Here is a 26312-nt window from a genome sequence, read left to right on the forward strand (position 1 = left end):
GGTTGTTTTTAGAAACTGCAATATTTCTACCTGACAATTCATAGCCAACTGCTCATTTGCAATGCATTGGAACTAAACTGCGTTGACTAAGACAGTAAGATGTGAATGAATACGTTGGAAATAAATTATTTAGCCAGCCCTGTCCCTCTGTATGTTTCGCTAGACTGAAGACCGTTATATGCTACAGACAAACAACTGAAGATACTGTCCGCTTTCGTTATCACATACTTGCGACGGTTATGTTGACATCTCTGATTGATCCATCTTGCTTTGAATGTGAAACCAGTTTCTTTGTATCGTCTTGACTGGAAAAATCGTGTGATCTTTTTGCTTAACGAGAATCTCCATGGTATCTGCTAATATTTCGAAACTGAGTGACGTTTTATTAAGACTTGGTTCGGCATAGACCCAAGCGCTTTAATTAGCGCGCTTTGTCTGATTATTAACTCATTTCTGTTAATGTGTACTCGGCGTCAAGTATACATTATGAAGAGAGCGGAACCTCGTGCAGAGACGGCTTTTGCTAATATCGCGAATGCGAGCTGCATTTCGTTCCACTAGTTTCGTGCGTGCGTTGGAGAGATCGGGAGGGAGGGGAGAAGGAGAGGGAGAGAGGGAGAGGGAGAGGGAGGGGGAGGGGGAGGGAGGGGGAGGGGAGAGAGAGAGAGAGAGAGAGAGAGAGAGAGAGAGAGAGAGAGAGAGAGAGAGAGAGAGATGTTGACCTTTCTGCTGAAGTATGGTATATTTCTCTTGACTCAATTTTCGATTATTTACTGGTTAGTAGAATCCTCTGTCCGAAAGAATCTTCTAGTAGCGTCAGGAGCAAAGAGAGGAGATCAAAGCCGAACAGAAGCGCCTTGAGCGAGGAAGTTCTTTCATTCTGCCTTGTCAGTCAGAGGCTAAGTCTACCTGCACAGAATTATGATGGCATTGTCAGGACAGACGTTTTGCGTGCATAGATAGCTACTTGGGGTCAACGGGGTAAACGGTTCTCTGTATTAATTAGGTTTCACAGTCAAAGCTCTCTAGTGCTATGTAATTTATTTTACCTAACCAAAAGTAACATGCTTCGTAATTACATGGGAAACTGAAGCGACTGTATCAAAAAAGCCTGTATAGCAGCAGCACGAGTACGTACTTACTACAGAGGAAATACCTTAATGACTGACTCTCTCTCTCTCTCTCTCTCTCTCTCTCTCTCTCTCTCTGTGTGTGTGTGTGTGTGTGTGTGTGTGTGTGTGTGTGTGTGTGTGTGTGTGTGTCACTCAGGTTGTTACATTGTTTCATAATTTATCAGGATGCTCGTTACTCGTGGCAGCGTGGAATGGTCGCGACTACAGGGAAAGTCTGACTTAGTAACCGAGAGGCTCTGCCTGCGCTACCAATAGGAGAGAGAGGAAAGCTCGTCGCCAAGCCATCAGCTGGGGAACCAGTTCTTCCGCAGTTCACTTTTCCTCGTACAGGTTCCGTCAATGTCATAGCAGGCAGGTGGGTGGGTACGAGTCAACAATTATAAAAATTCGCGTAAATCAGCCCTAAGAAACCCTTATCTGTAGTCACTGTCGTTCACGAGATTTATACGTTGTCACATTAAGAAGTGCAATGATTACTCCGTTTTCCGTAGTGCTTCAGAGGACATACATAAATGGAATTCAGTGTCGCAAATAAAAAAAAAGGAAAGAAAAAGAGCGCATGCCGTTCAGTGGACTCATAGTGTGAAGATTTCAAATTGCTATTTCCGTAAAATCATCTTATTTAGGTATGATGGACATATAAGGAAAGTGGGTATCCGAGTTGGTCAATAAGGAAGAGTGCCTCAGAACGACTAAAGAAAATGATTCATCGACTGCGAAGTATCACGAAATGAGAAGAAAACATCGACAGTACTAACAGTGTATCAATGAGAATTTAAGTATGTCCAGTGAAACGAGAACTAAATGAATTGGGGATAAATAATTAAAAAATTCAGATAATACTCTTTATCGAATGGTATGTACGTGGTGACAGCAGATGCAAAGCAACTTGTTCTTGCGCCGATTCACTAGTAACTGAGGATTTTGTTCAGTATACGGGACTTCAGACAGTACTTTTCAGTGGAGGAAAATGGAGCAGTAGTTTTAGACGGAAAAGGAATCAATCCTGAGCTGCTCTGGGTAGTCTTTGAAAGTGACAAAAGATATAGAAAGCTAAATGAAAGTGGCCATCATATTTCACTGAACTGTTTTTAAGAGACTTAAATTTATGTTTCCAAAATATGTAAAGCATTCGCGTTTCTAGTAGTAGACATTGAGCACAGTGTGTGTCAACCCACATATTAAGAGGATTTACCTAATGGACTTTCTAAACACAGACTGCTGTTCGCGAATTATGGTACTGTGTAGCATAATCTATTTTCTCGATGAACAAAGGCAGTGGCGTAGTTCAGAGAGGAAACAACTACTCCGGACTGCTAATGGCCAGTAGGTTCCATAAGTTTTCCCCTGGAATATACTTATTGTTAATGGAACTAAGAGACTCCATTTCGCCTTCTTTCGTATCAGTTCACCATGTTTGGGGGGGGGGGGGGATTTCTCCAATTTTTGTGTTATGATATGTCCAGAGCGGCTGTTAACAGCAGATATAGGTCACTGACGCCCGGCACGATCTCATTAGTGCCAGTGTGGACAGTGCATGCTTCTGTCGAATGTTCAACAAGGTAACTACGACTAATGTACAACCAATAGCTACTCACTGTAGTTTAGCAACATGACATTACGTAATTGGTGGGGCTGTGTGAATATGGAAAAAAAAAAAAATCAGCACCAAATGACGCCAATGTTGCTATGGCAGAATGTTCTTGACATAAAATACGCACACTTACCAAACCGTTCTAGAGGGATAATAGGCAACCGAAGTACTAGGCTGGTCATTACTTTTGCAACAGAAGGAACAATAACAAATAACGAAATTTTACGTTTCGTTCGTATGGAGAACAGTAACAATTCGTAGTTCAATTTGTAGGTGATTTGGTATGCTGCAGCGTGCATAAGTTTTTCCAACCCAGGTGGACAAAGTCAAACGGAACTTTGATGACATACGGATAGGTAATTCGATGTTTCTTCAACGATTCCATAGTCGATCAGATTCAGTGACTGGCAAATTGTGACGAAGTCGCTCGGCAGCTCAGGATTTTCTCAATGGAAAAGATGTTAGGAAAGCGTGCGTGTATGGTAACAGTAGACAATCATCGGATGGAGGTAGCCACGGCAGCACAGTCACCATTCGGTCTTGCGTTATCTTGTTGAAAGACTTCACACATACATGGAAGGTAGGGCACACCTACTGTTCAGATTCGTACTCTTACGGTGGGTGCTCCCGCAGCCAAGGTAGCCGAAGTGTTTAGTTTTTCAAGAGAGACCGCATGGAAGATTTATACCGCAAATAGGGAGAACTAAAAATGATCATCCGCCAAGTCACAATGTAGAAGGAAGCTTGTGTTGAATGAACATGACAGACTGTCATTGAAGAGGACTAAGATGAAAATTAGGCGAACGACAGCAACAAAAGTCATTGTAGAACTGAATGAAGCACTCGCGTAACCTATCAGCACCTAAACTCGAAGGGAGCTCCATAAGCAGTGAACTGCAGGGCGAGATGGAATTCCAAAGCGACTAATCAGTGATGCAAATGTCTTAACCAGGAAACGTGGTGCTGAAGCCATAGAATATGTTCTATGGGGGCAATGGCACAATGTCATTTGGTCAGACGATTGTTGTTTCACTTTGTTTTCATCTTCTGCTCGAGTTAATGTATTCCATGAACCCCATGGTTACTCTTCAAGGTCGCTTTACTGCCAAAGGTTATGTGAACATTACCTCTGGAGCTACATCCCACGGTACAATGTTTGTGTCCCAGTGGTGATGCTGTGTTCGAAAACAACACAGCCCCTGTTCATACAGTTCGTATAATTCAGAGTTGGTTTTGTGAACACAAGAACGTAGTGTCATCTCTCCTGGCTACCAGTCACCAGATGTCAATACTATTGAGCCTTTGTGGCCTACCTTGGAGAGAGGGGTGAGCGATAGCTATCCGCCACCATCATTGTTACCTGAAATCGCCACTATTTTGCAGGAACGGCGGTACAAGATTCCTTTGGAAATCTTACGGGTCCTGTTATTCATCCTTCGAGACGACTTGAAGCTGTTTTGAATGTCAATCATTTTCCTACATGCTAGTAGGCATGATGTGTTGGGTTTTTGGTGTTCCCATGTTTTTGTCCACAGCTAATGTGGCACGGCAGACCATCATATCAGTTGCTGGAACCATATGACAAAGACGACTGCAAACTGACAACACTCGTTCTCCTCGAAACCATCACACACTGGTACGACCATTGTAATGATTTATATATAAACGGTGTTCCGGAAATCTTAGCACTGTCCGTGTAGACGCTTGTCTAACGGGGAATACGCCGATTTCCTGACTCATGGTGCGTGCAGTGCCTGTACGACCATATGCTGCAGAGCGAACCATGTATGTGCTGTCGCGCACTAGTCGTGTGGAGGCCATTAATAAACTGCATGTCGTTGAGTGTGGCCCTCTCGACACAAAGATTCCATATTCGCATGACAGTCTGATATCCCATACAGCTGCAATACCGCGGAACTACGAACAGCTGTCTTGAGAGGCCTCTGTCATTCCGCTGTCCGATTCAGACACATGCTGGTAGAAGTTTCTCCTTACACGAAGCGTAACGCGACCTCCTTACCAAGAAACAATAGTCATTTCGCTGAGGAATCTTTCCTTATATACAGAATGTCGATTGTGTCACTCATTTGTTCAGTTGTGCAGAAGTGCTGATCCTTTTTCATATCCAAGCATGTAGTACACTCCGTGTCAGTTTCATGTTTGTTGTGTATAACCTTCGCGATTGCAATTTTTAGATCGCGAGATGTATTTATTGCAGCGGGAATACCAGAAGACACACACTGTAATCCGACTGACGCCTATGGAACAGAGTATTGTGTGAGCATAGATGCAGCTCATTCTGTCGACTCGGCTTTGGTAGGTACGCTGAAGTACCGTCCTCTACAGTACGTAGCCTTTAGCTGATTAACAATTTTTCCTGGAAAGAATGTTTAAACATTAATAGGCATCATAACTAATTGTGAACATTTACCATTCACAGCACTGTTCCTTACGTCGTCCTTGACGTTGGCTTTAGTAGATAAAGCGCTGTTTATATCATTTTTAATCCAAGTTTCTGAAAAGAAGGATTGCTGTACTTAATAAACATGCTTTAAAATTAACGACTGCAACTGAAGTTTTAACGTGCCTTCTTATAATGACCAATTATAATGACAAACTACAGTGCCGCCCACATTGGAAGACAGGCCATATTTAATAAAGGATAAGCTACGGGGAAAACAGACGCATTTCAAGGGCAGCGACTGGTCATTTGAAATTTAGAAGGCTATCAGGCTCTTTTTTCTTGAGAACACGTCGGCAGTCTTTCTGTTCGCCTCATTTTTCGCTGTCGACGTCATTTGAAATCATCTTGTTACTCGAAATATCCTGACAAAATTGTGTGCCTAACCGGGACTCGAACCTGCTACCTACACTTTTCACGCGTAAGTGCACTACCCAAGCACGGCTCAAGATCCGTCGTCACAGCTTTAATTCCGCCAGTACTTCATGAAGAAGTTTCGTATCAGCGCACACTTCTCTGTAGAACGAAAAATTTGTCTAGATATTGTTCTTCATTGTTACAGCTACCATATCCCCGTACAGAACAAACATCAGAGCTGGCTCGCTACGTCTATTCACTCCTATGTCGTCCACACACAAAAATACGTGTTAACATGTTGCTACAGGATAACTGAGGCAAACAAAGATTACAGAACTTTTAGGTACGGAAAAGCAACTTCACTTTCAGAGTTCATCGTTACCTTGTGACAGCATTGCTATTAATTCCTTGCGCTAGTACTTTCTTACAAAAAAAGTAACCTGGAAGCAGGTGACAGTATTGATAACGGTGCTCTGATATTCAACAGTAAAACCATTGTTTAGGCTTCAGATCTTACCTACGTTGAAGTCTGAATAAGTTCAAAACAATGTATGCATAATCTAGCGGTTAAATACGATTGGTACGAGTCCTGTCTAGAACCTATACGGGGTAAATATGGAGTAGCTTGTTTACACTTTTAAGCTAGAGCTGTTTTAAGGAATTTTTACTATCATATTTGATAAATCATTCGAGACATCTCACGCTGTGCTAGTGGATAGGAGTAATTCGCCGTTCGTTAGTGAGACAAGGGGTACGGACTCTTCATACTTTAACACTATGCTTCTTCCTGCATACAACGGTACTACGACGTTGAGGGGTAAGAAATTAGATGTAAGAGTCCTGGGCTAAAGGCGTAATCACACTTCCTGGAGGTATCCACTGGGTGACGCACTTCTGGTAGAGTGAGGTTTTGTAACTGTGCCAAGACCTACGATCTACCCAGAAGCACCATACTGAAAGATGGAAGCGGTGAAGCAGGTACCAACATTGATGGCGTAGAAAAGGATTGAAGAATGTGACTCCGCGATCATCTAGATGGTTAGAAACTAGACACTCGTTCACGAGACGCGGACAGGAGAGGAAATGTGCTGTTTTATTTAAAAAATTTCTATTCACCTGAAGTGGTATTTTCTTTACGGAAAACAATCTGAACTCAGAATGAAATTTTCACTCTACAGCGGAGTTAGCGCTGATATGAAGCTTCCTGGCAGATCAAAAGTGTGTGCCGGACTGCGACTCGAACTCGGGACCTTTGCCTTTCGCGGGCAAGTTTTAATCCGCCAGAACGTTTCAAGAATCTTAATAGCTGCAAGTAAATTTAAGCTTTGCTTTTAGAAAATACAAGCCTAATATTGAAATCACTGCGTCATCCGTACCAGTGAGAGTAAACTGAAGCACCCAGCCAGATGCAGCTCGCCTTTGAATACGCAACAACACAGAAAATCTAATAATATTTGCTTTAATACCGTCGTAGAGGGAGCGGTTCCCATTTTCATCCTCGTTGCTGCTGTTCCTTCAAGCTTGTTGCTGCCATTTACCCCGAATTTCATATTACCCTTTATTCGGAAGTCCAGTGGTGTGTATTTCAGCATACATAATGTACTAAATTCAATTTCTGACAAATGTCATTTCCGGACGGAGCATAGGAAGGCGATTAGTCTCTTCCAATTTGCCTAAGACCCAATTTCTAAGGAAGAAAGATTAGGCTTTTACATTCCTTCGACGAAGATCTCTTTAGAGACATGTCTCTAGTTCCATTACGGCAATGGTGACGAATTAAATCGACTACGTACTTTTAAGGAGAACCACCACGTCTTGTGCGAGAAGCGATTCAAGAAAACTACGGGAAAATTATGAATGTCTGAACGGGGAATCGAATTCTGGTCACCTCAAATGTGAATCTATCGTCTTATCTATGTCGTCTCTCTTGATCCAAACGTCAATTTTAGCGCTATCACTGGAAGAAAAAATTGTGTCTTTTTGCATCTTGTTGGAACATGAGAAGCCGTAGTTCTCCGAGAAGCAACAGTGCCGCAGACTAAGCAAAACAGCGAAGATTCGCGCAGCTTCTATTTGAACTCCACTTTTTTCTTTAATATGCCCTTCATATTGGTGATTTGACCAGGCGGGAGCCTTGAAATCCATCTGTTCCACGGCTGAATTCAATTTTTATTACGTTCATAGACGAAGCTCACTGTCTTATCTGCATCAGTGAGATTTACGTGGTCAGTTCATCTTACATCATATCAGACAGTTAATCCTGCGTACGTGACGATTGTGCCAAGTTACAGTGACGGACTGCCAACCATGGTGTCAAATTTTATGAGTACTTCATATTTACTCTCCTTAAGTTAGATGATGTCGAGAGGCCAGGTACCAGTACTTGCATCAAACATTGATTTTCGTGTTTTACATTTCGTACAAATTTTCTAATGACGTGATGTCCCTGTACGTAACTATTCCATCCATGAACAGCTGCGAAGTTATTTTATGTCTTTTATGGAGTGTAGCGGAAAACAAGCTGGTAATAAGATCAGAGCAGGGTAAGGGTTGCCGAAGCACGCAAAATATTCCAATTAACCATGGACTGGAAAAGCAACGTTGTGGAGCTACGGGTATAAAACGACAGCCAGTGATGAAGTGCGTTGATTTAAACTTGTCCCACGCATTACCTGTTATAGCTGGCGCAGGATACGGTGACAGATATACAGCGACCAGTTTTCGTCCAAAGCGCTGGGCAAGTTCATTCGTTTGTTCGAAAGGGGAGGCCGATAAGTGTCTTCCACCTTTCGGCCGGTCAGCGATGTCAGAAACGAGGCGCGCACCTTGCAATTTTTCTCAAACGATTTTAGAGAAAGTGTTCGGTAAAAAAAATAGAGGTCGCTATGCTTTTGCGTTTGGTGCGTATTGCATAATATTTTGTTGCGTATGAAATTTACTTTTTTCTTTTTTTTTAGACTTGAGTAGAGGTATCTGTCACCAGTCCCGAGAAAGTTGATCTGATGAACACTAATTTGCGATCGCGCCCCGCCAGCGATAAAGCCAGCGGTAAATATCCACAAGATTATATTTAATAAAGGGTTTCACATATCGAAATGAGATTTTAGCAAATGATAGCACGCAAAGAGGAGAGTATTTTAACATATCGTTAATATGTAGAACATTATCTACCGTGTTAGTCCAATAACTGTAGACTTTTTCGGTGAAAGAATGTAGCTTTTAAGGATCATCGATAGCTGGTGAAACGAAAAATGCTATTGGGTCTGAAACAACATATATGAATGAGTTTTTTGTACCGAGGATGCGCTTTTTCATAAGCTACTGACTACTTTTCCTCAGTTCCTCAGTTAATAAACGTGATTAAACACTGTTTTAGAATTCTATCTCAGTTGTATCTGCACAACATGTTAGTTAGGTGTGGCAGTGTCAACTCTTTCGTGTTTTGACAAAAGAAATTTTGACATGGCAACCAGAGAAATGTGTAGGTTTAATCAAAATTCGCCACTCATGACGTTTCTCTGGAAGTTACAAATGGTTAACAAGCCAGGCAAAAATAAATCTCATTTTCAGCGGAATTCTTTTTAGGTACTAACGAAAGCAGAGGTAACAACATATTTCTGAATGGTCACCATGCAAGTCGCCTTCCTTAACACTTACAAAAAAATGTGGACGTCGGCTTCAGTTGAGAATGGCGCTTCCCCTCCAGCACTGTGAGCGATACCCTCCCTACCACTGACGCTCTCTCCTCACTTCCCAAACAGACAGCGCCTAGTGGGCACGGCATTTTGCGCGCGCTATACGCTCAACAGCTAAGTCACTAAGTGAAGATACTTGTTTCAGACGTCTAATCGAAGCTAGGCAGCTTTAAATTCATGTCCACAGCGGATTAGGACAAACACGAATTTGTGATGTTTACTGGGCAGAGCTTCACTAATAAAGCAACTACACTGAAAGTACCGTAATACCATTACTTTGTTATGGTAATCGTCTGAGAAAACCGCATTGCTACAAACACTAAAAACGTTCGCTTACTAGATAATCTTTCGCGCTCTCGTAGCGTATTGGATGTCGTTTTGTGACTAGAGCTCCATAATCTTGAGTTTCTGGCGTATTCCTTGAAGATTTTTCTCGATTCGACATCCCATATCCTGCTCTGACATCAGTTTTTCTGCGCCCTGCGTCGATCTTTATGAATATGAATTTTAAAGAATTTCTTGAAGCATAAAGATCTGTCAGAACACTGTACTCAAGCGTTGTAGCCAGTGTCTTACAGGTTTCAACAGAAATGTATAACCATTTCAAACATTTTTGTACATACAGAGGAATGCAATGTGCTGTATGTACATGGCTCCGGAAACGCTTTATTTTCATGTTAGAGCTCAGTCCGTATACTCTTCAATACAATCATGGGAAAAACAGGGAAATTACTATCAGCACAATAAGAAACTTTCCTAAATTAAATATGCAAAATGCCCTCAGTTAAAAAAGATACATGCATCAACTCGCCGTCGTGTTGAATCCCTGATGCGCTGATGTATCGCCGTCGGACTGTTGCTGATAAAGCTTGCACATGCTTACTTACGCTGACACTGTTGTCAACTGCTCGAAGATGTTGCTCCTCCAAGGGGTATCTTTATCCTTTTAGCCCTGCTCTCCCTACCCTCCCCCAGCTCTCCCCCCTCCCCCCACCTCCCCTGCCCCCGTCACGAGTAGTATGCTCAAAAGTCCTGTGTTTCCTAAGATGACGATCAGTTGCTTCAAAAGTCCTCCTGTTGGGGCAATGTCGTTCTGTATCTTTCTTCCGATACAAACTTTGAGCTTCATAGCCATTACCCTCCTGAAAATCCGTACAGCAAATTGGCATCTTCCAACTCCGCATTTGAGTTCACTTCCACTGCACTGTGCCGTAACCAAGTCCGTGATAGACACTACAGAGTTGATGCTACGCCATTAATGCTATTAGAGCACTGAAGTTAGTCGCGTATAGCACAATCAGTGGGGGGTCACATATCAACATTACCTTCGTTCGACTGGAACAATATTCACTGGCGGTAAATCTAAGAAGTACAACTTACTACAGAGTCTAACAAATCGTAACATATGGTATTTTGAACATTTCATATAAGAAAGTGTTTCATGTAATACTGGTACGTTCTGCTTGTGGGGGTTATGAGCGGAAGTAGAAAATGATCTCCAACGAAAATAAAGCGTTATTGGGCTGATGTCCATAGACGTTTTACCCCTCTGTGCATAAGGGGTATTTCCTGGAAGTTTGGCCATACATTTCTGTTACACCCTGTATTTGTTTCCGCTTCCGGAAGTGCGTACTCCATTTCCAGAATGCTGCTAATTTGGGAGTTATTCGGTACTGAGTGGTTGATTAAAACTCCCCGGTAAACATGTGGCTCTGACAGTTCCACTTCAATAGGAAGAAAACGTACTGTATTCTGCTACATTGACTTAGGAGTTACTAAACCATGAGACGAGCAGTGCAGTAGCCCGTCCGAGTCAATTCGTTGGCGCTGCTTGGCGTACCTTAGTCGGCAGGTGGTGTTCCGCGGGTTGCCTACGCGCCATGCGCTGGCGGCCACCAAGGCCCGCCTGGGGACTTTTACTGCCGCCGCGGGCCGACCTTTGCAGCAAGCCAGCTGCAACAGCCGCGGTTACTGCACACAGTCGCCGGCTCACACCGACACTTTCAATCACACAGGCGGACACGGCTGTGCGAAGGCACCGAGTACTTGGGGGCTGCATTTTAACCTAGCTCGCCGTATCAATAGCGAGTGCATCACCTCAACGTTAAATTCGGTGATGCGCAGGAAATGACATTCGAGATGGAACAGAAATTTTACGACTTCAAATTATCTAATCGTAAGAGCAGACCTGCAAAGTATCAAAAATCATCTGTATAGCTACAAGTTTTGTATAGTAATATGCAGAGTGCTACCTTCAATTTTGTTACTAGAGCCTTTGTATGTTCATAGACGCGAGCAATGCCCCAGAAACCACACTCATTTCCATTAAGGGAAATTGGAAACAAAAACTCAGTATTTCAAATGCTGTGCAGATCTCTGCAGCAACGTGTCATCTGTAACATGGAGAAAGTGCCATTTAGCCTCAACAGAACAATTTTATTACGAAACAACCTTCCCAACCAGTAATCCAAGATAATATTGGGGATCGAGTCCAATCGTTCACGTGGTTAAAAGCCACTTAGTGCTTTCAAACAACGTCAGGCTTACGTTGCTTGTCTAAATTAGTGAGCCATTTTTCTTTAAAAATTTTATTTTTCAGTGCAAGTTAAGTATCACTTTGCCTACAACACACCGCAATATGGATACACAGTATTGAGCGTGCGTCGAATCCCTACGGTTCTTAGTAAACCCGCAATCAAACTTACTTTCAATTCAAACTCACTGCGATCAAACTGAAATACGTTCCAGTTTAGGCAACAGACACGCTCCCAAGACAGTTACTCAACTGTGAATACGCTAATATATGGCATGTTTTGGCCCGATAAGACCTCTTGCAGTACACCTGCCAGTATTGCCGAGCTTTTTATAGAAATCTAGGATTTTTAAAGTTTTATGATCAATTCCAACTTCGTCAGACAAACATGACCGAGCGCAAAACACACTACGCGATTATAATCATTTTTGCTTTTGTTTATCCATGAGTAAGCCTTGAACCATAATGGAATGTGCTTCTCCTTTTCACTTTTTATCTGGACATTCCTACGTAAATTTGGATACCTGACATCCCTGAGACCACCTTACATGCTACTGAAGTTTTCTGCTGACTAACAGGGAAACAGGGAAACTTTTGACAACTGCAGAGGTTAAAATGAAACGAAACTCCACTTCAAAATACGCAATTTACGGTACAAACGTTTCAGCAGGCAGTTATACATCGTATTTATAGGAATAAGCATGTGAGTTCAACTCTGTAAACGTACTTTCGTTTGTCTGCGGAGACTGTGGCTTTAGAAACTTATCCGTGAAGGTAGATAGTTTTGGAGGAAGGGGAATCCCCTCGCAGTGCGTTAAGACCGTAGCTAGGTCCGAACAATACTTCATTCCGGATCTAATTTGTAACGCGGAGTGACAGCTGCTATGAATATTTCCTACCTCTTAACATGAACTGGAGCGCTATTCTATTCTCACCGGGAAGCTAGGGTTTTTCCACAGGCAGTTCTCAGAGTGGAAAAGAATGTCGAGGCCGTGGCAGGCGGAGGCTTTATTGTTGGACCACGCCTCTCGGGTAGACTCAAAGATAGAGAAGCAGCGATTCAGTGTGAAAATCTCAGAATGTCTCACAGCGTCAGTCTAAGGTATTTGGTTAGATTTTCAGAAGTAAGGAGGACCACGTGAGCTTTATGAGGAAACTAGAGGGTAGCCTAAATTGGTTGGTTGGTTGTTTGGGGTTTAAGGGACCAAACAGCAAGGTCCTAAGTCCCTTGTTTCAAATGTGGTCCATTCCGCTAGTGTAACGTCTCAGGAAAGTCAGAACAATAAAAGGGAAAAGGCTAAAAACGTAAAAGGGCAGTCATGTTGTCAATGGTAAAAACCAAATGAAGGAAGTCAGCAAGAGAACGAACCCAACGCTATGCTGAAGCAGCAGGGGCAAGATCGCCTGCAACTTAAAAGGTGCAACCGCTACAATGTAGAAGTACGTATGGGAAAAGGAGACTAACCAATCCTTAAAAAAAGGGTAAAAACAGAGTAAAAAGGGGAAGAAAAGAGGATCTCTGTCAGGGAGGTGAGTCGAGAATCTCCAAACACGGCTTCCAGTGGGAGACACCAACACTCACCGCCCTGCCCCAACACCCGAGAGAGATTAAAAACCTTAAAACTGAGAATAAAAACCACTTTCCCGGAGGAAACCGAGAACCAGAGAGACCATCCGGGAATCGTCAGCCAACATCAAAGGTAAAGTGTGGGGGAGTCTGTACTTAGCACGCAGAGCCAAAAGAAGGGGGCATTCAACCAAAATGTGGGCTACTGACTGGAAGGCTCCACAACCACAAAGTGGGGGTGGCTCATCACGCAAAAGAAAACCATGGGTCAGCCTGGAATGGCCAATGCGGAGACGACACAGTGTGGTCGAGTCCTTTCGGGAGAGGCGAAAGGAAGAACGCCGTGGGCCTGGTGTCACCTTAATCGCACGAAGTTTATTAGACAGGAGAGTAGCCTACTAAGAATTGGCCCATGACTGTGCGAAGTGGGATTTGATGTGAAACCGATCCGCTGCAGGAGGGGTTACCGAAAACGGGGGGTAAGTGACTGCTCCCCCAGCCAAACGATCAGCGAGCTCATTACCCGGGATAGCCACATGGCCAGGGACCCAAAGGAAGTCAATGGAACAAGCAGCGTGGTGAACACCAGCGAGATGGTCATGGATGGTAGAGACCAAGGGATGGCGCGAAAAACACCGGTCAATAGCCAGAAGGCCACTCATTGAGTCCGTACATAACAAAACGCGGTTGTGTTGGGACTGTTTAATAAAGGTAAGGGCCTGGGAAATTGCCATCAATTCCGCAGTAAACACCCCACATGTAGGTGGCAGCAGATGATTTTCCGTTCCAATAGAGGACGTGAAGGCATACCCCACATGATCGGCAGATTTAGAGCTATCAGTGTAAGAAACAACAGCATCCTGAAACTCCCATAAGGTAGCCTGAATAGCCGAGAGTGGAATGAGAAGTGCGGCCCGCTGTTTTACGAAACGCCCGTCGGCAGGGACGTGCAAACCGCGGCAGCGTCGCCTTGGCCAAGATTCGCCGTCGAGTGCGAGATAAGGTGGGACTGGGACCGCTCGGTGGCTGTCCGCGGCCGGACACAGGAACGCCAAGGCCTCGCCGCTCGCCGCTCGCCGCTCACCTCTCAGCCTCCAGCCTGTCTCCTGCCTCTTGCCCGCCGCACGTCCGCCACCGCAGCGCTAGTTACAGTTCGTAGGCATTCATCCCGTTGTCGGTCTGTACTGTAGACGCTAAGTTATGAATCAAACCAAACCACGGCTCTATTTAAAATTTTATGTCTTGAGAAGTTACTGTTACTTCCGTTATCTAGTGGTTAGCGTTGGTACCTACTAATCCATGCGAATCGAACCCGGAACCACAGGACCTTTTTATGGTGGAAAGATCCTCTGTCACTTGAGGCAAAGGGAAGCTGCTAGGTAAAGTATAATAAGATGACAAAAGTCGTGGGATACCACTCAATATCATATCTGACCACTTGCCATGCTTAGTGCAGCAAGTCTACGTGGCAAGGACCCAAGAAGTCGTTCGAAGTCCTCTGCAGGAATTCGAGCCATGCTGCCTCTGTAGCTATCCATAATTGCAAAAACATAGCCGGTGCAGGATTTTGTGCACGAACGGACCACTATGTCCCATAAATGTTCGATGGGATTCATGTTGGGCCACCTAGATGGCCAAATCATTCGCTCAAATTGTCCAGAAAGATCTATTAACAGCAAACAATTGTGACCCGGTGACATGGCGCATTGTCATTCATAAAAATTCTATCGTCGTTTGGAAACGAAGTCCTTGAACGGCTCCAAATCGTCTCTAGGTAGGTTGGTTGTTTGGGGGAGAGACCAAACAGTGAGGTTATCGATCTCATACGATTAGGGAAGGATGGGGAAGGAAGTCGGCCGTGCCCTTTCAAAGGAACCATCCCGACATTTGCCTGAAGCGATTTAGGGAAATCACGGAAAACCTAAATCAGGATGGCTGGACGCGCGTCTCTAGGTAGCTGAACAACCATTTTCAGTCAGTGAACGGTTCAGTTGGACTAGAGGACCCAGTCCATTCCATGTAAATACAGCCCACACCATTATGGAGCCACCACCACCTGGATAGAGTATTAATTGATAATTTGACTTGAATGAAACTAATCATAGGGCCGTGCCAACTCGTCATTATTTAAGCAATACAAATCCGTGACTGGAAACGAGATTCTATTTTCATTGGCTTCTATTTCTTTATAAGGAAACTGGACTTAGGGAGCTGCTGAGACTTCTCCACGTGCTCTAGACGCCTTCGAAAAGTCTCTTGGCTACCATATGTTACAAAGTTGTGTAGCACCCCATCTCTATATCAAATGGTTTATTGGTGAAAGTTGTAAAGCTGTTAGGAAAACCTAGACACTAATAACATTCCGGCCCAGCCATATTACGCGGTAAAAATACGTTGAAAGTGAACATCAAAAATTAAACAGTCAGTAGGTAAACGACTCTCTAAGTGAAGTCTTGAGAGTTACTACTACACTGCCCACCTAGCTGAAGACTCGTATTGCTGTGTTCTGCTCTTAAGATTGCCAAAAACAGCTCACGGTCAGATGCAGTGTTTAACTTCTCTATTTTGAAAATCGGTTCGAAAGAGTTAACAACATATGTGCTTCTGTCCCTAAGCTTATACGGATGGAGCTACTTTTAGCTACTTCCCACTTTAGCTTCGCTGGGGTTTCGGAGGGATACCTAGGGAGTGAGACATCACAGCCAGAAAAAAACATTTGGGACGCGACCTACATCACAAATAAATCATCTCGGAGCTTTGGCAATGTCTGCAACGGAATGTTTCTAGCAAGTTAGAGACACGGTTTGTGGGGTAATGTTTTTGACAACTTGGATCCATGGCTTCCTGGGGTCTGCCTCACACTCTAAAGCTACTATCAGCTCTTACCAGCTGAAATCTGACTTATCTGACCACGCTAATGTTTTCCAGTAGTCTGGAGTCAAACAGATACGGTCACGAGCCAATGAGAGGCGCTACAGGTGATGCCGAGCTGTTAGCAAAGGCACTCGCTCGATGGTCTGCTGCCACAGCCCATTAACACCAAATTGCGCCGCACTGTCCTAACTGATACGTTCGTCGCACACCCCAGACTGATTTCTGCGGGTATTTCAAGCGGTGTTTCTTGCCTGTCAGCACTGGTAACTCTACGCAAACGCTGCTGATCTCTGTCGTTAAGTGAAGACTGTCGTTAAGTGAAGACTGTCGTCCGCTGCGTTGTCCTTTAGGACAACTAATGCCTGAAATTTGGTATTTTCGGCATTTTCGGACACTGTGGATCTCTGAATATTGAATTCCGTAACGATTTCCCAAATGGAATGTTCTGTGCGTCTAGCTCCTACCACCATTCCGCGTTCGAAGTCTGTTAATCCCCATAGTGCGGCTATACGCACGTCTGAAACCTTTCCACGTGGCTCATCCGAGTACAAACAACAGCTCCACCAATGCACAGCCGTTTTATACCTTCTGTACGCGATACTACTTGCATTTGTTTATGTGCAAATTGCTATCCCATGACTTTCGGAACCTCAGTGTAAGTACTGAAATTAGCTCGCTAATTGCGGAAGAGTCGTCAATCCAAAGGGTCGCAATAGGCGAGGAGCCTCAGAATTTTTATTTATTACATCCTATGTATGAACCAACTTGGATATTTACAATATGTAGGTAACACCGATTGCAAATTGTGATTGACTTCACATTTTGGATGAACGCTAATTACTGGTGTCATTATGACACCATTATGGAGAAGAGCGAAGTAACTTTAGGCCGGTAAGTCTAACCCATCACTAATAAGTTATTTCTAGGACAGCCAGCTGAGATCCCAAGACCTCTAGATCTATTTTTGATAAAGCTACCCGTAAAAAATTCACGAAATAAATTTTATGACCTAGTTACGAGGTGTCGATGGAACTTGTTTGAAACTGTTTGGCCAGGTGAATAATCCGGTATTACTCTAGAGAACGGATATTTACTGTCAGAACATGTGAATTAATCAGAGGTCAAATGGCTATATATAACCTGCAACGCAAAGCATTCTTGTTTCAAGTATTAAAAACGAGGCAATTTTGCCGTGTTCTTAGTTTCTTGCACATATTAACTTTGCTACCGAAAAATTGTCTTAATGCAATCTTCTCTCAACCTTTTATTTAATGTTAACATTAAAGAGGAGGTACCACATCCTGTCTTTCCATTATTCATTTAATTCTTTGTTTTTGAAACTTCACGAGGTTGGCTCAGGAATTATATTACGTTAGTGTATAACGATTTTCTATCTAATAGTATCACTGTCATTAGTACGCAGAATCTTCTGTGCTCTCCCGTAGATCAGCGTTGTTCCACCAGAGGCCCTGTTATAAGACACGATTCAAGGAAGAAAAGAAAACCAGTTCTGGTGTAGGTTTAGGGGAAGTACGTTATCCTAAACACCGTGTCACTAACTTGCTAGAAACATCTCATTCCGTTGCATACACTGCTAAAGCTCCGAGGTGTTTTATCTGTGATGTAGGTCGCGTTCCAAAGGTTTTCCCTGGCTGTGATGAATACGTGTCACTCCCTAGGTATCCCTCCGCAGCCCCAGCGAAGTTGAAGTTGGAAGTGGCTAAAAGTAGCTCCATCCGTACCAGCTGAGGGACAGAAGCACATACGTTGTTAACTCTTTCGAATCGATTTTCAAAATAGGGAAGTTAAACATTGCATCTGACCGTGTGCCGCTTTTGCCAATTTTAAGATGAGAACACAACAATACGGGTCTGCTGCTAGGTGGGCAGTGTATTAGTAACTCTCGAACCTTCACTTCGAGTCGTTCAGCTACTCACAGTTTATAATTTTTGATGTTCACTTTCAATATATTTTTACCACGTAAAATGGCTCTCTGCACGTGTCAATTACTCTCCGTGATCTGTGGCTATATTCGACCCGAATGTTGTTAGTGTGTAGGTTTTCCTAACAGCTTTACAACTTTCACCGGTAAACTATTGGATATAGAGATAGGGTACTACACAACTTTGTAACGTAAGGTAACCGGGAGACTTTTGGGAGGCGTCTAGAGCACGTGGAGAAGTCTCAGCAGCTCCTGAAGTCCAGTTTCCTTATAAAGAAATAGAATCGAATGAAATTAGAATCTCGTTTCCAGTCACAGATTTGTATTGCTTAAATAATGACGAGTTGGCACGGTCCTATGATTCAGTTTCATTCAAGTCAAATTATCAATTAATGAATGAAAAATCAATTTTCCCGAGCCAGGTGGAACTGATAACTTTCCTGAGTAGAGGACCCTCGAATAGTGAAGCAGAGCCACTTCCATGATTCGCTATCATTTAATTCGGGAAATACACAAGATGGCGAAAATCGGCAGAAGATACGAGGCCGTTACTTTCAGCTTCAAGACATAGCAACGTCGGCGCGTAGCAACACTGATCCTGCCCACACTCTGAGGATAGGTGCCAACACAAGGTCACCAACCTCGGCACCGGAAGAACGAGCTGCCCTTAGGCAGAAAGCTGTGGTAACTGTTCGCATTGCCATCTCCAATCGAGTTGGCTACAAGCACTCTGGTATGCTGCGTCCGACATTACTAAACTACCGAGAGATGCGCTCTCAGCGCTATTTCGTTGCAGTTCTTAGTTGGGTTCACTTAATGACTGATTATTTTAGTGCGTTACCGGTAGTTGCCATTATGCGCATTCCCAAGATTCGCCTGTTTTTCTGGATATCAGTTTCTCTAGGAGTGGAGGAGTTATTGTTTCTCGTTTGATTCTGTATCTGTTTCATGTGCCTTCGGCTTGACCTAAAGCAAGCTGGCGGCTCATAGTCCAGAATTGCGGTCTGGCTAAATCCCTTTGTATCAAGACTGCCTCGCATTTAAGGATTTTTATGAAAATTTAATTACAGTCCTGTATGTTACTAGCCCGTAGTCTTCTCCCCGTTTCCATTATTAACCAAGTCATTTATCTCAACCAAATAATTCCCTGCTGTAGGTAGTTAATCTCGTGTGTCCATGGGCCAGGCAATAGAAGATTAGCAGGAGAGATCGTTTTCATCTACTGGTATGGAAAACGGTGACAGGTAGATCCTTTAAGTTACATCCCTCCCAACGTCTACATACTTAACATACAATCAACGAAGAGTATGATTTCAGAAATGTGTACCGCTACCTGGTCACTGCGGCTTTTCTGTGTACAAATGGATGTTTTAGTGACAATGTTAGACTTAATCATTATGGAGCATGACCGGAATACTGAATGTTTTATTTTGGCACAGTTCTAGTTGACATGTTTTAACAAGCTTCATTTGGACTGCAGATGTGTCAGACCAGCAACTGTACTGTGACGGTGCCTGTGATGAGCCCTTGCTTTATTCGTGAGAAAGACGTTGAAACCCAGCGGCAGCATAGCCTGCACCTGTCGTAAAGCACCTATGGGACCACACAGCCCTGCGCTATAGTCTGAACCAAACATTTCTCCAGCACACACAGAAGGTTCCAGAATAAACGCGTGAAACTTGGGCACCGCCTGTAGTCGTAAGCTATCACATATCTCTGTGCTGCCAAAACTTTGGAAACGAAAACTCAATTACAGTATAAATTCATTGTGGATGAAATTCATATTTTAAGGACGTTGTGACTGCAGTAAATAAAGTAACTGACGAGAAAGAAAACCAAACCAGTAACCTTAGATGGAACTGTGTTTTTGTTTAGTGTGTCAAAGACTTAAGTGGCGTGCATTCACCACAGCACAACTTGATGGGGTGTTAACACTGAACAGTTTACCGCGGAACGTACCGCGTGTTTATAATTGAAGAGCGCTACTCAAGAAGGTCCAATGGGCTGTAATTGTCTTATGGCATCGACATATAGGTATGGTAATGCGTTAACGCGAAACCGATTTACGCCGTAAAAAAATTCTAGTTTCAGGTGCTAGGTGCACATCAGGGGATTTACGTTGACGGTATTGCACCCGCCTTGTAATTTGACAAGCCATAACGTAAACAGACAGTATGGTTGCTTGTGCAACTTAGGTGAATTGCAACGATTACAGTGCTATACAGAGAGGATCGTCGACTGACAGATCGGAAGAGGGGCCCGATGTCGTTAAATGATTGTGTGGTACGTGGGAGAGGAACACGTGCAGTCCCGATGTTTCTGCGACTGACCTCGCAGCACGTGCTCTGTGTGGTGCTAGTGCTCGTGCAGTGTCACGACAATAATTCATACCATCGTCAACTGTACGGAAAGTTTTGCGGTTTGTATAACACTGGCACCCGTGCAACATGCAGACGGTGCAGCAACTGAAAGCTCACGATCCTCAACAAACGTTCTGAATTTGCTCTTCGGTTTCTGGCAAGGATCGACGTTTATGACACGTAGCTGGGCAATATTCTATGGAGTGGAGGCACATTTTACACTGCAGGGTTACGTGAATACACGTAACTGCCGAATTAGGGGTCTTGCTAAACCGCGTGTTGTCCACTAAGAGCCACTGCACTCGCCGTATTTGTGTGTGTGTTGTGTGGATTTACAACCATCTTTACACTCGGTCCAGAGGGCCTGTCAGATGTACCGTGACGTCTGTAAGTTATCTAGACGACCTTCTTTAGCATGTTAGTCAAACTTGTGGAAATCACTTTTCATGCAAGATGGGGCAACACCGCATATCGCTCGCCGATTGAAGCTCAATGCAACCATACACGAACGTGTTATCGCCGGAGTTTTCCCAAACGCATAGCTGTAAGATCACCTTGTCTGAATCCATGTCTGTTTTGACTCTGAAGATATCTAAGAGAACGCGCTTACTAGGGATACGTCACGTCTTTACCTGATCTTCCGGTGCCCAAACTAAACAAATCGTGTAAGCAGCGGCTAATAATAAAAAACATTATGCCTTTCTCACTTGTTTGACCTTTTCTGCTCACGTCTTGTCCCTAATCTATTACATATGGATTCTGTACGTCTGTTATTCTCAGCACCAGATTTGCAACTGGTGGCCAAAACTGGAACTCATATTTTTGCAGCTTAAATCGGATCCACATTCACGCATTTGAGTATCTGCCAAGTTTCGCTGCCATACGATAACGACCATCCAGACTGGGCGTCCGTGAGTAGAAGCAGTAATTACAATCACTTGGTTGTATGGCAATTTGTCTTACAAGGGGACCCTCCATACTGTAAATCACGGATTTTGATGCGCTTCAAATGCGCTGTAGAGGCACTTACCCTGAGTATCTGACTATCTGACTATCTGGATTTTAGCGACGGGCCTAGGTTTTTGAGAAAATCGATTTTTAATTTCATTGAGTGTTTTGTATACCTGTAACATAAGGCGAATTAGGAGGAAGTCAGCGTAGTGCAGTCGTAAAGGTTCAAGGCTACCGCGCTGGAGGTACCGTGTTCCAATCCTGCTCGTGTATTTTCTTTTTTTTTCAAAATCGACCGCAGTTTTCAATTTTATTTCAAAGAATATCAACAAACAGTGTAAGATGTGCGAAATTATAATGATATATTCAGTAATAAATTTTTTCTGTCATACAATATTACAAAATCTTATTTTTCATAGTCCACATTGCTTAATGTCCCAGAACAATATTGTGGGTGATACTTATCATAGAAACAACCGAAGCACAAATTTTCGCAGCACCACGCGCATTTTATGAAAGAAACAGTCTTTCAGGTGTACGGTTTCATCATGAGCGATACCGGGAAACAATTCTTTTGCATTCGGAAAGATTTCTCTTTCAACCGCTAATTTCGATGCGAACAATACGTATGTAATCATGCTTTCAAAATTAGGTGCCCTGAATTGATGCAGGATTAGTGAATGTAATTTTATCTAATCTTCCCTAGAAGCGATCTCCCTATTGTCTTCCATCAAGTCGGGACCATTCTGAACAATTTTCGTGAAAATTTTCACCTGTCGGTAAAAACAAACATCGGAGGGCTGGCAATAAAGAGTGCACTTTGGTGGGACCACTTTTAGGGTGCAGGTGTGCGCCTTCCTTTCATCACTGAATATCGTATAAAGTTTAATCAGTTTGCCCTCCCCACGAATCGATAATTTACAAAAAAAATTTCTGACCCACGTGCGGAAGAATTACGGAACGCTAAAATTCTTCGTACACCAATTTCGTGAACTTCCCTCATTTCGTGCAGGACACGACTACATTTCTGTATTTCCCAGTTAATTCGTCTACTCGTTTTTGAACGTTAGGATCAAAATTTCCTGACGGCCTTGCATATATAAAAAAACACATGGGAGCAGGATTCGAACACGGTACCTCCAGCGCGGTAGCCGTGCATCTTAACCACTGCGCTACGCTGACTAGCTCGGGTTGCATGTAATGTTACGGGTATAGAAGGCGCGCAAGGAAATTCAAAATCAATTTTCTCAAAACCCAAGGCCCGTCTGGATGGTCGTTATCGTATGGCAGCGAAACTTGGCAGATACTCAAATGCGTGAATGTGGATCCGATTTAAGCTGCAAGGCCTGGTACTCAGGGTAAGTGCCTCTACAACATATTTGAAGCGCATCAAAATCCGTGATTTACAGTATGGAGTGTCCCCTTGTTAGATTTCACAGGGCAGAATCTGCGTGCACGTTACGCACAGCACTGTCATAATGGAAACTGTTGCTCCTCCAGTTTAACTGTAGCCAGACCTCTTAGAGTACCTGCTAGAACATGTAGTGTGACAATGAGTAAAAGCGGAAGGGGGCGGTACCTTCCAGCGACTGGTCGTAGCCCTTAGTGAAGAAGAGCATGGCCTTGGCGGCGCGCTCGGGCGTCTTGAGCAGGCCCTGGCGGTCCGGGTTCTCGCCCAGGGACGACAGCAGCAAGCGGTAGGCCCGCGTCATCTCGGGCAGCAGCGCCTCGCGCGTCGGCGGCCGGTGGTCCAGCTCCAGGTCGTGGTGGAATGTGCAGTGCTCGTGACCTGTCGGGCCAACACATTTATGTAGCTCGTGCAGTGCTTCGTGGCAAACAATAAGACGTTCACCAACGAATTGAAAACATGGTCTTGAAATATTAAAAAAATGGTAATTATGACTGACTGGTCCACTCGATGCAAAACGCACTCTTAGCACCAAAGAAATTAGTGTTACCGTCGTAAACACTCGTAAAATGCTACATCTATTCAAATTTTGATCCTTTCAAGTACGTTATAAATATATTGACCTGTGGTCATAGGGGAAAATGGAAAAGTAAATTCTACAGCATATCTCAAGAGGAATTCTGAAGAAAATTAGCTAGATTCAGCATCATGAAAAGGTACTTCCTGCTGAACACTTTACTGGACTGCTAGATTTGTTGTTGTAGGTTTGAATAAAATGCACGTGTAACGGAGATGCTTCTGGAAGTAAAATGAGAATCCTTGGAACGAAGGCGACGAACTTTCAGAGGAACACCATCAACAAAATTTGGGGAACAGGGATTTGAAGCTGACTGCGGAACGATTCTACTGCCACCACCATGTATTTCGCTTAAGGATCACAAAGATACGATTTGAATAATTAACACTCATATGGAGGCATATAGCCAGTCGTCTCTCCCTTGTCCTATTTGCTGTGAGTGGAACAGCAAAGGAAATTAGTACTACTACTACTACTACTACTACTACTACTACTACTACTACTACGCATCGTACAGTAACTTGCGGAGTATGTACTGTATGTAGATGCAGATGAAGTAAATTAAAGAGGGACGCCAGGCCTTGGAAGAAGACTAATGGAATTACTGAGAGATTACAGAGGAAGAAGATAGGAGAGAAAGGAAAACGAAGGTAGGGATAACTAGCGAAAGTAGTTTACGAACCAGATGCCATCAGCTGCTGATATTCAGAACATACGCTTATTCTGGGTTAAAAGGTCTTATCTGTTTCACTTAACGCCGAACATGACGAAACCTCGCCATGATAGCCTAGTTTCTTTTTTGACAGATCTCTCACTGTCAGTGTCATACTACAGAACGTTCTATTTATACTGTAATAATTCAATTTGATTAGAGCCTATGTATGAATACATGTTACAACTGTATGGGTCCAAACCAAGAAACGTCGAGGAAACGTCGAAAATGCTGGAGAACATGTTTATGCTGTGTGGAATTTATTTCACGTTACTAGTCGTTAGAGGCATTTAAGTGGTTCGTTGAATTAGACCATTTTGTTACTCAGTTCTACGAATCTAACTGACATAACTGCCAACAGAAAAGAAGCAAGTAGGGTATTCATTTAACGTCTCTTTGGCGTATGACACAGGAAACTTATTAGCTCGGTTGTAGAAGAATGGGCTGGAAGCGGCACGCACCCATTTAAGAAAGCATCTCTTCATTTGCCTAAAATGAAAACTAAAAATAGATTTCTATTCGGAGTGCGCGTTGCGAATTCCTGCAAAGCAAATAATTTAATTCAGTGTCTTAACCATTGCACCATTTCTTGGGCTTGCCAGATCTGTGTACTACAGTGATTAGGTATTCAATATTTTTGTAATGGATGGCGACAACATGCGAATTTTTTTTGTACCGGAAGTATCTTAATTGTTGTTGTTGTTGTTGTCTTCAGTCCTGAGACTGGTTTGATGCAGCTCTCCATGCTACTCTATCCTGTGCAAGCTTTTTCATCTCCCAGTACCTACTGCAACCTACATCCTTCTGAATCTGCTTAGTGTATTCATCTCTTGGTCTCCCTCTACGATTTTTACCCTCCACGCTGCCCTCCAATACTAAATTGGTGATCCCTTGATGCCTCAGAACATGTCCTACCAACCGATCCCTTCTTCTGGTCAAGTTGTGCCACAAACTTCTCTTCTCCCCAATCCTATTCAATACTTCCTCATTAGTTACGTGATCTACCCATCTAATCTTCAGCATTCTTCTGTAGCACCACATTTCGAAAGCTTCTATTCTCTTCTTGTCCAAACTATTTATCGTCTATGTTTCACTTCCATACATGGCTACACTCCATACGTATACTTTCAGAAATGACTTCCTGACACTTAAATCAATACTGGATGTTAAATTTCTGTTCTTCAGAAACGCTTTCCTTGCCATTGCCAGCCTACATTTTATATCCTCTCTACTTCGACCATCATCAGTTATTTTGCTCCCCAAATAGCAAAACTCCTTTACTACTTTAAGTGCCTCATTTCCTAATCTAATTCCCTCAGCATCACCCGACTTAATTAGACTACATTCCATTATCCTTGTTTTGCTTTTGTTGATGTTCATCTTATATCCTCCTTTCAAGACACTGTCCATTCCATTCAACTGCTCTTCCAAGTCCTTTGCTGTCTCTGACAGAATTACAATGTCATCGGCGAACCTCAAAGTTTTTATTTCTTCTCTATGAATTTTAATACCTACTCCGAATTTTTCTTTTGTTTCCTTTACTGCTTGCTCAATATACAGATTGAACAACATCGGGGAGAGGCTACAACCCTGTCTTACTCCCTTCCCAACCACTGTTTCCCTTTCATGTCCCTCGACTCTTATAACTGCCATCTGGTTTCTGTACAAATTGTAAATAGCCTTTCGCTCCCTGTATTTTACCCCTGCCACCTTTAGAATTTGAAAGAGTATTCCAGTTAACGTTGTCAAAAGCTTTCTCTAAGTCTACAAATGCTAGAAACGTAGGTTTGCCTTTCCTTAATCTTTCTTCTAAGATAAGTCGTAGGGTCAGTATTGCCTCACGTGTTCCAGTGTTTCTACGGAATCCAAACTGATCTTCCCCGAGGTTGGCTTCTACTAGTTTTTCCATTCGTCTGTAAAGAATTCGTGTTAGTATTTTGCAGCTGTGACTTATTAAGCTGATAGTTCGATAATTTTCCCATCTGTCAACACCTGCTTTCTTTGGGATTGGAATTATTATATTCTTCTTGAAGTCTGAGGGTATTTCGCCTGTTTCATACATCTTGCTCACCAGATGATAGAGTTTTGTCAGGACTGGCTCTCCCACGGCCGTCAGTAGTTCCAACGGAATATTGTCTACTCCGGGGG

General features: G+C 43.3%; 1 protein-coding gene across 1 annotated transcript in view; it reads right to left on the bottom strand.

Annotated features, from left to right (window-relative positions):
- Nucleotides 1-26312, bottom strand: part of LOC126481348 (GTP cyclohydrolase 1) — a 96963-nt gene that overhangs the window by 37132 nt on the left and 33519 nt on the right. The window contains exon 2 of the mRNA XM_050105043.1: nt 23047-23256. Coding sequence (XP_049961000.1) covers nt 23047-23256 — 210 coding nt within the window. The remainder of the gene's footprint in view (nt 1-23046; nt 23257-26312) is intronic.

This window comes from Schistocerca serialis, chromosome 5 (assembly GCF_023864345.2).
Source record: "Schistocerca serialis cubense isolate TAMUIC-IGC-003099 chromosome 5, iqSchSeri2.2, whole genome shotgun sequence".
NCBI lineage: Eukaryota > Metazoa > Arthropoda > Insecta > Orthoptera > Acrididae > Schistocerca > Schistocerca serialis.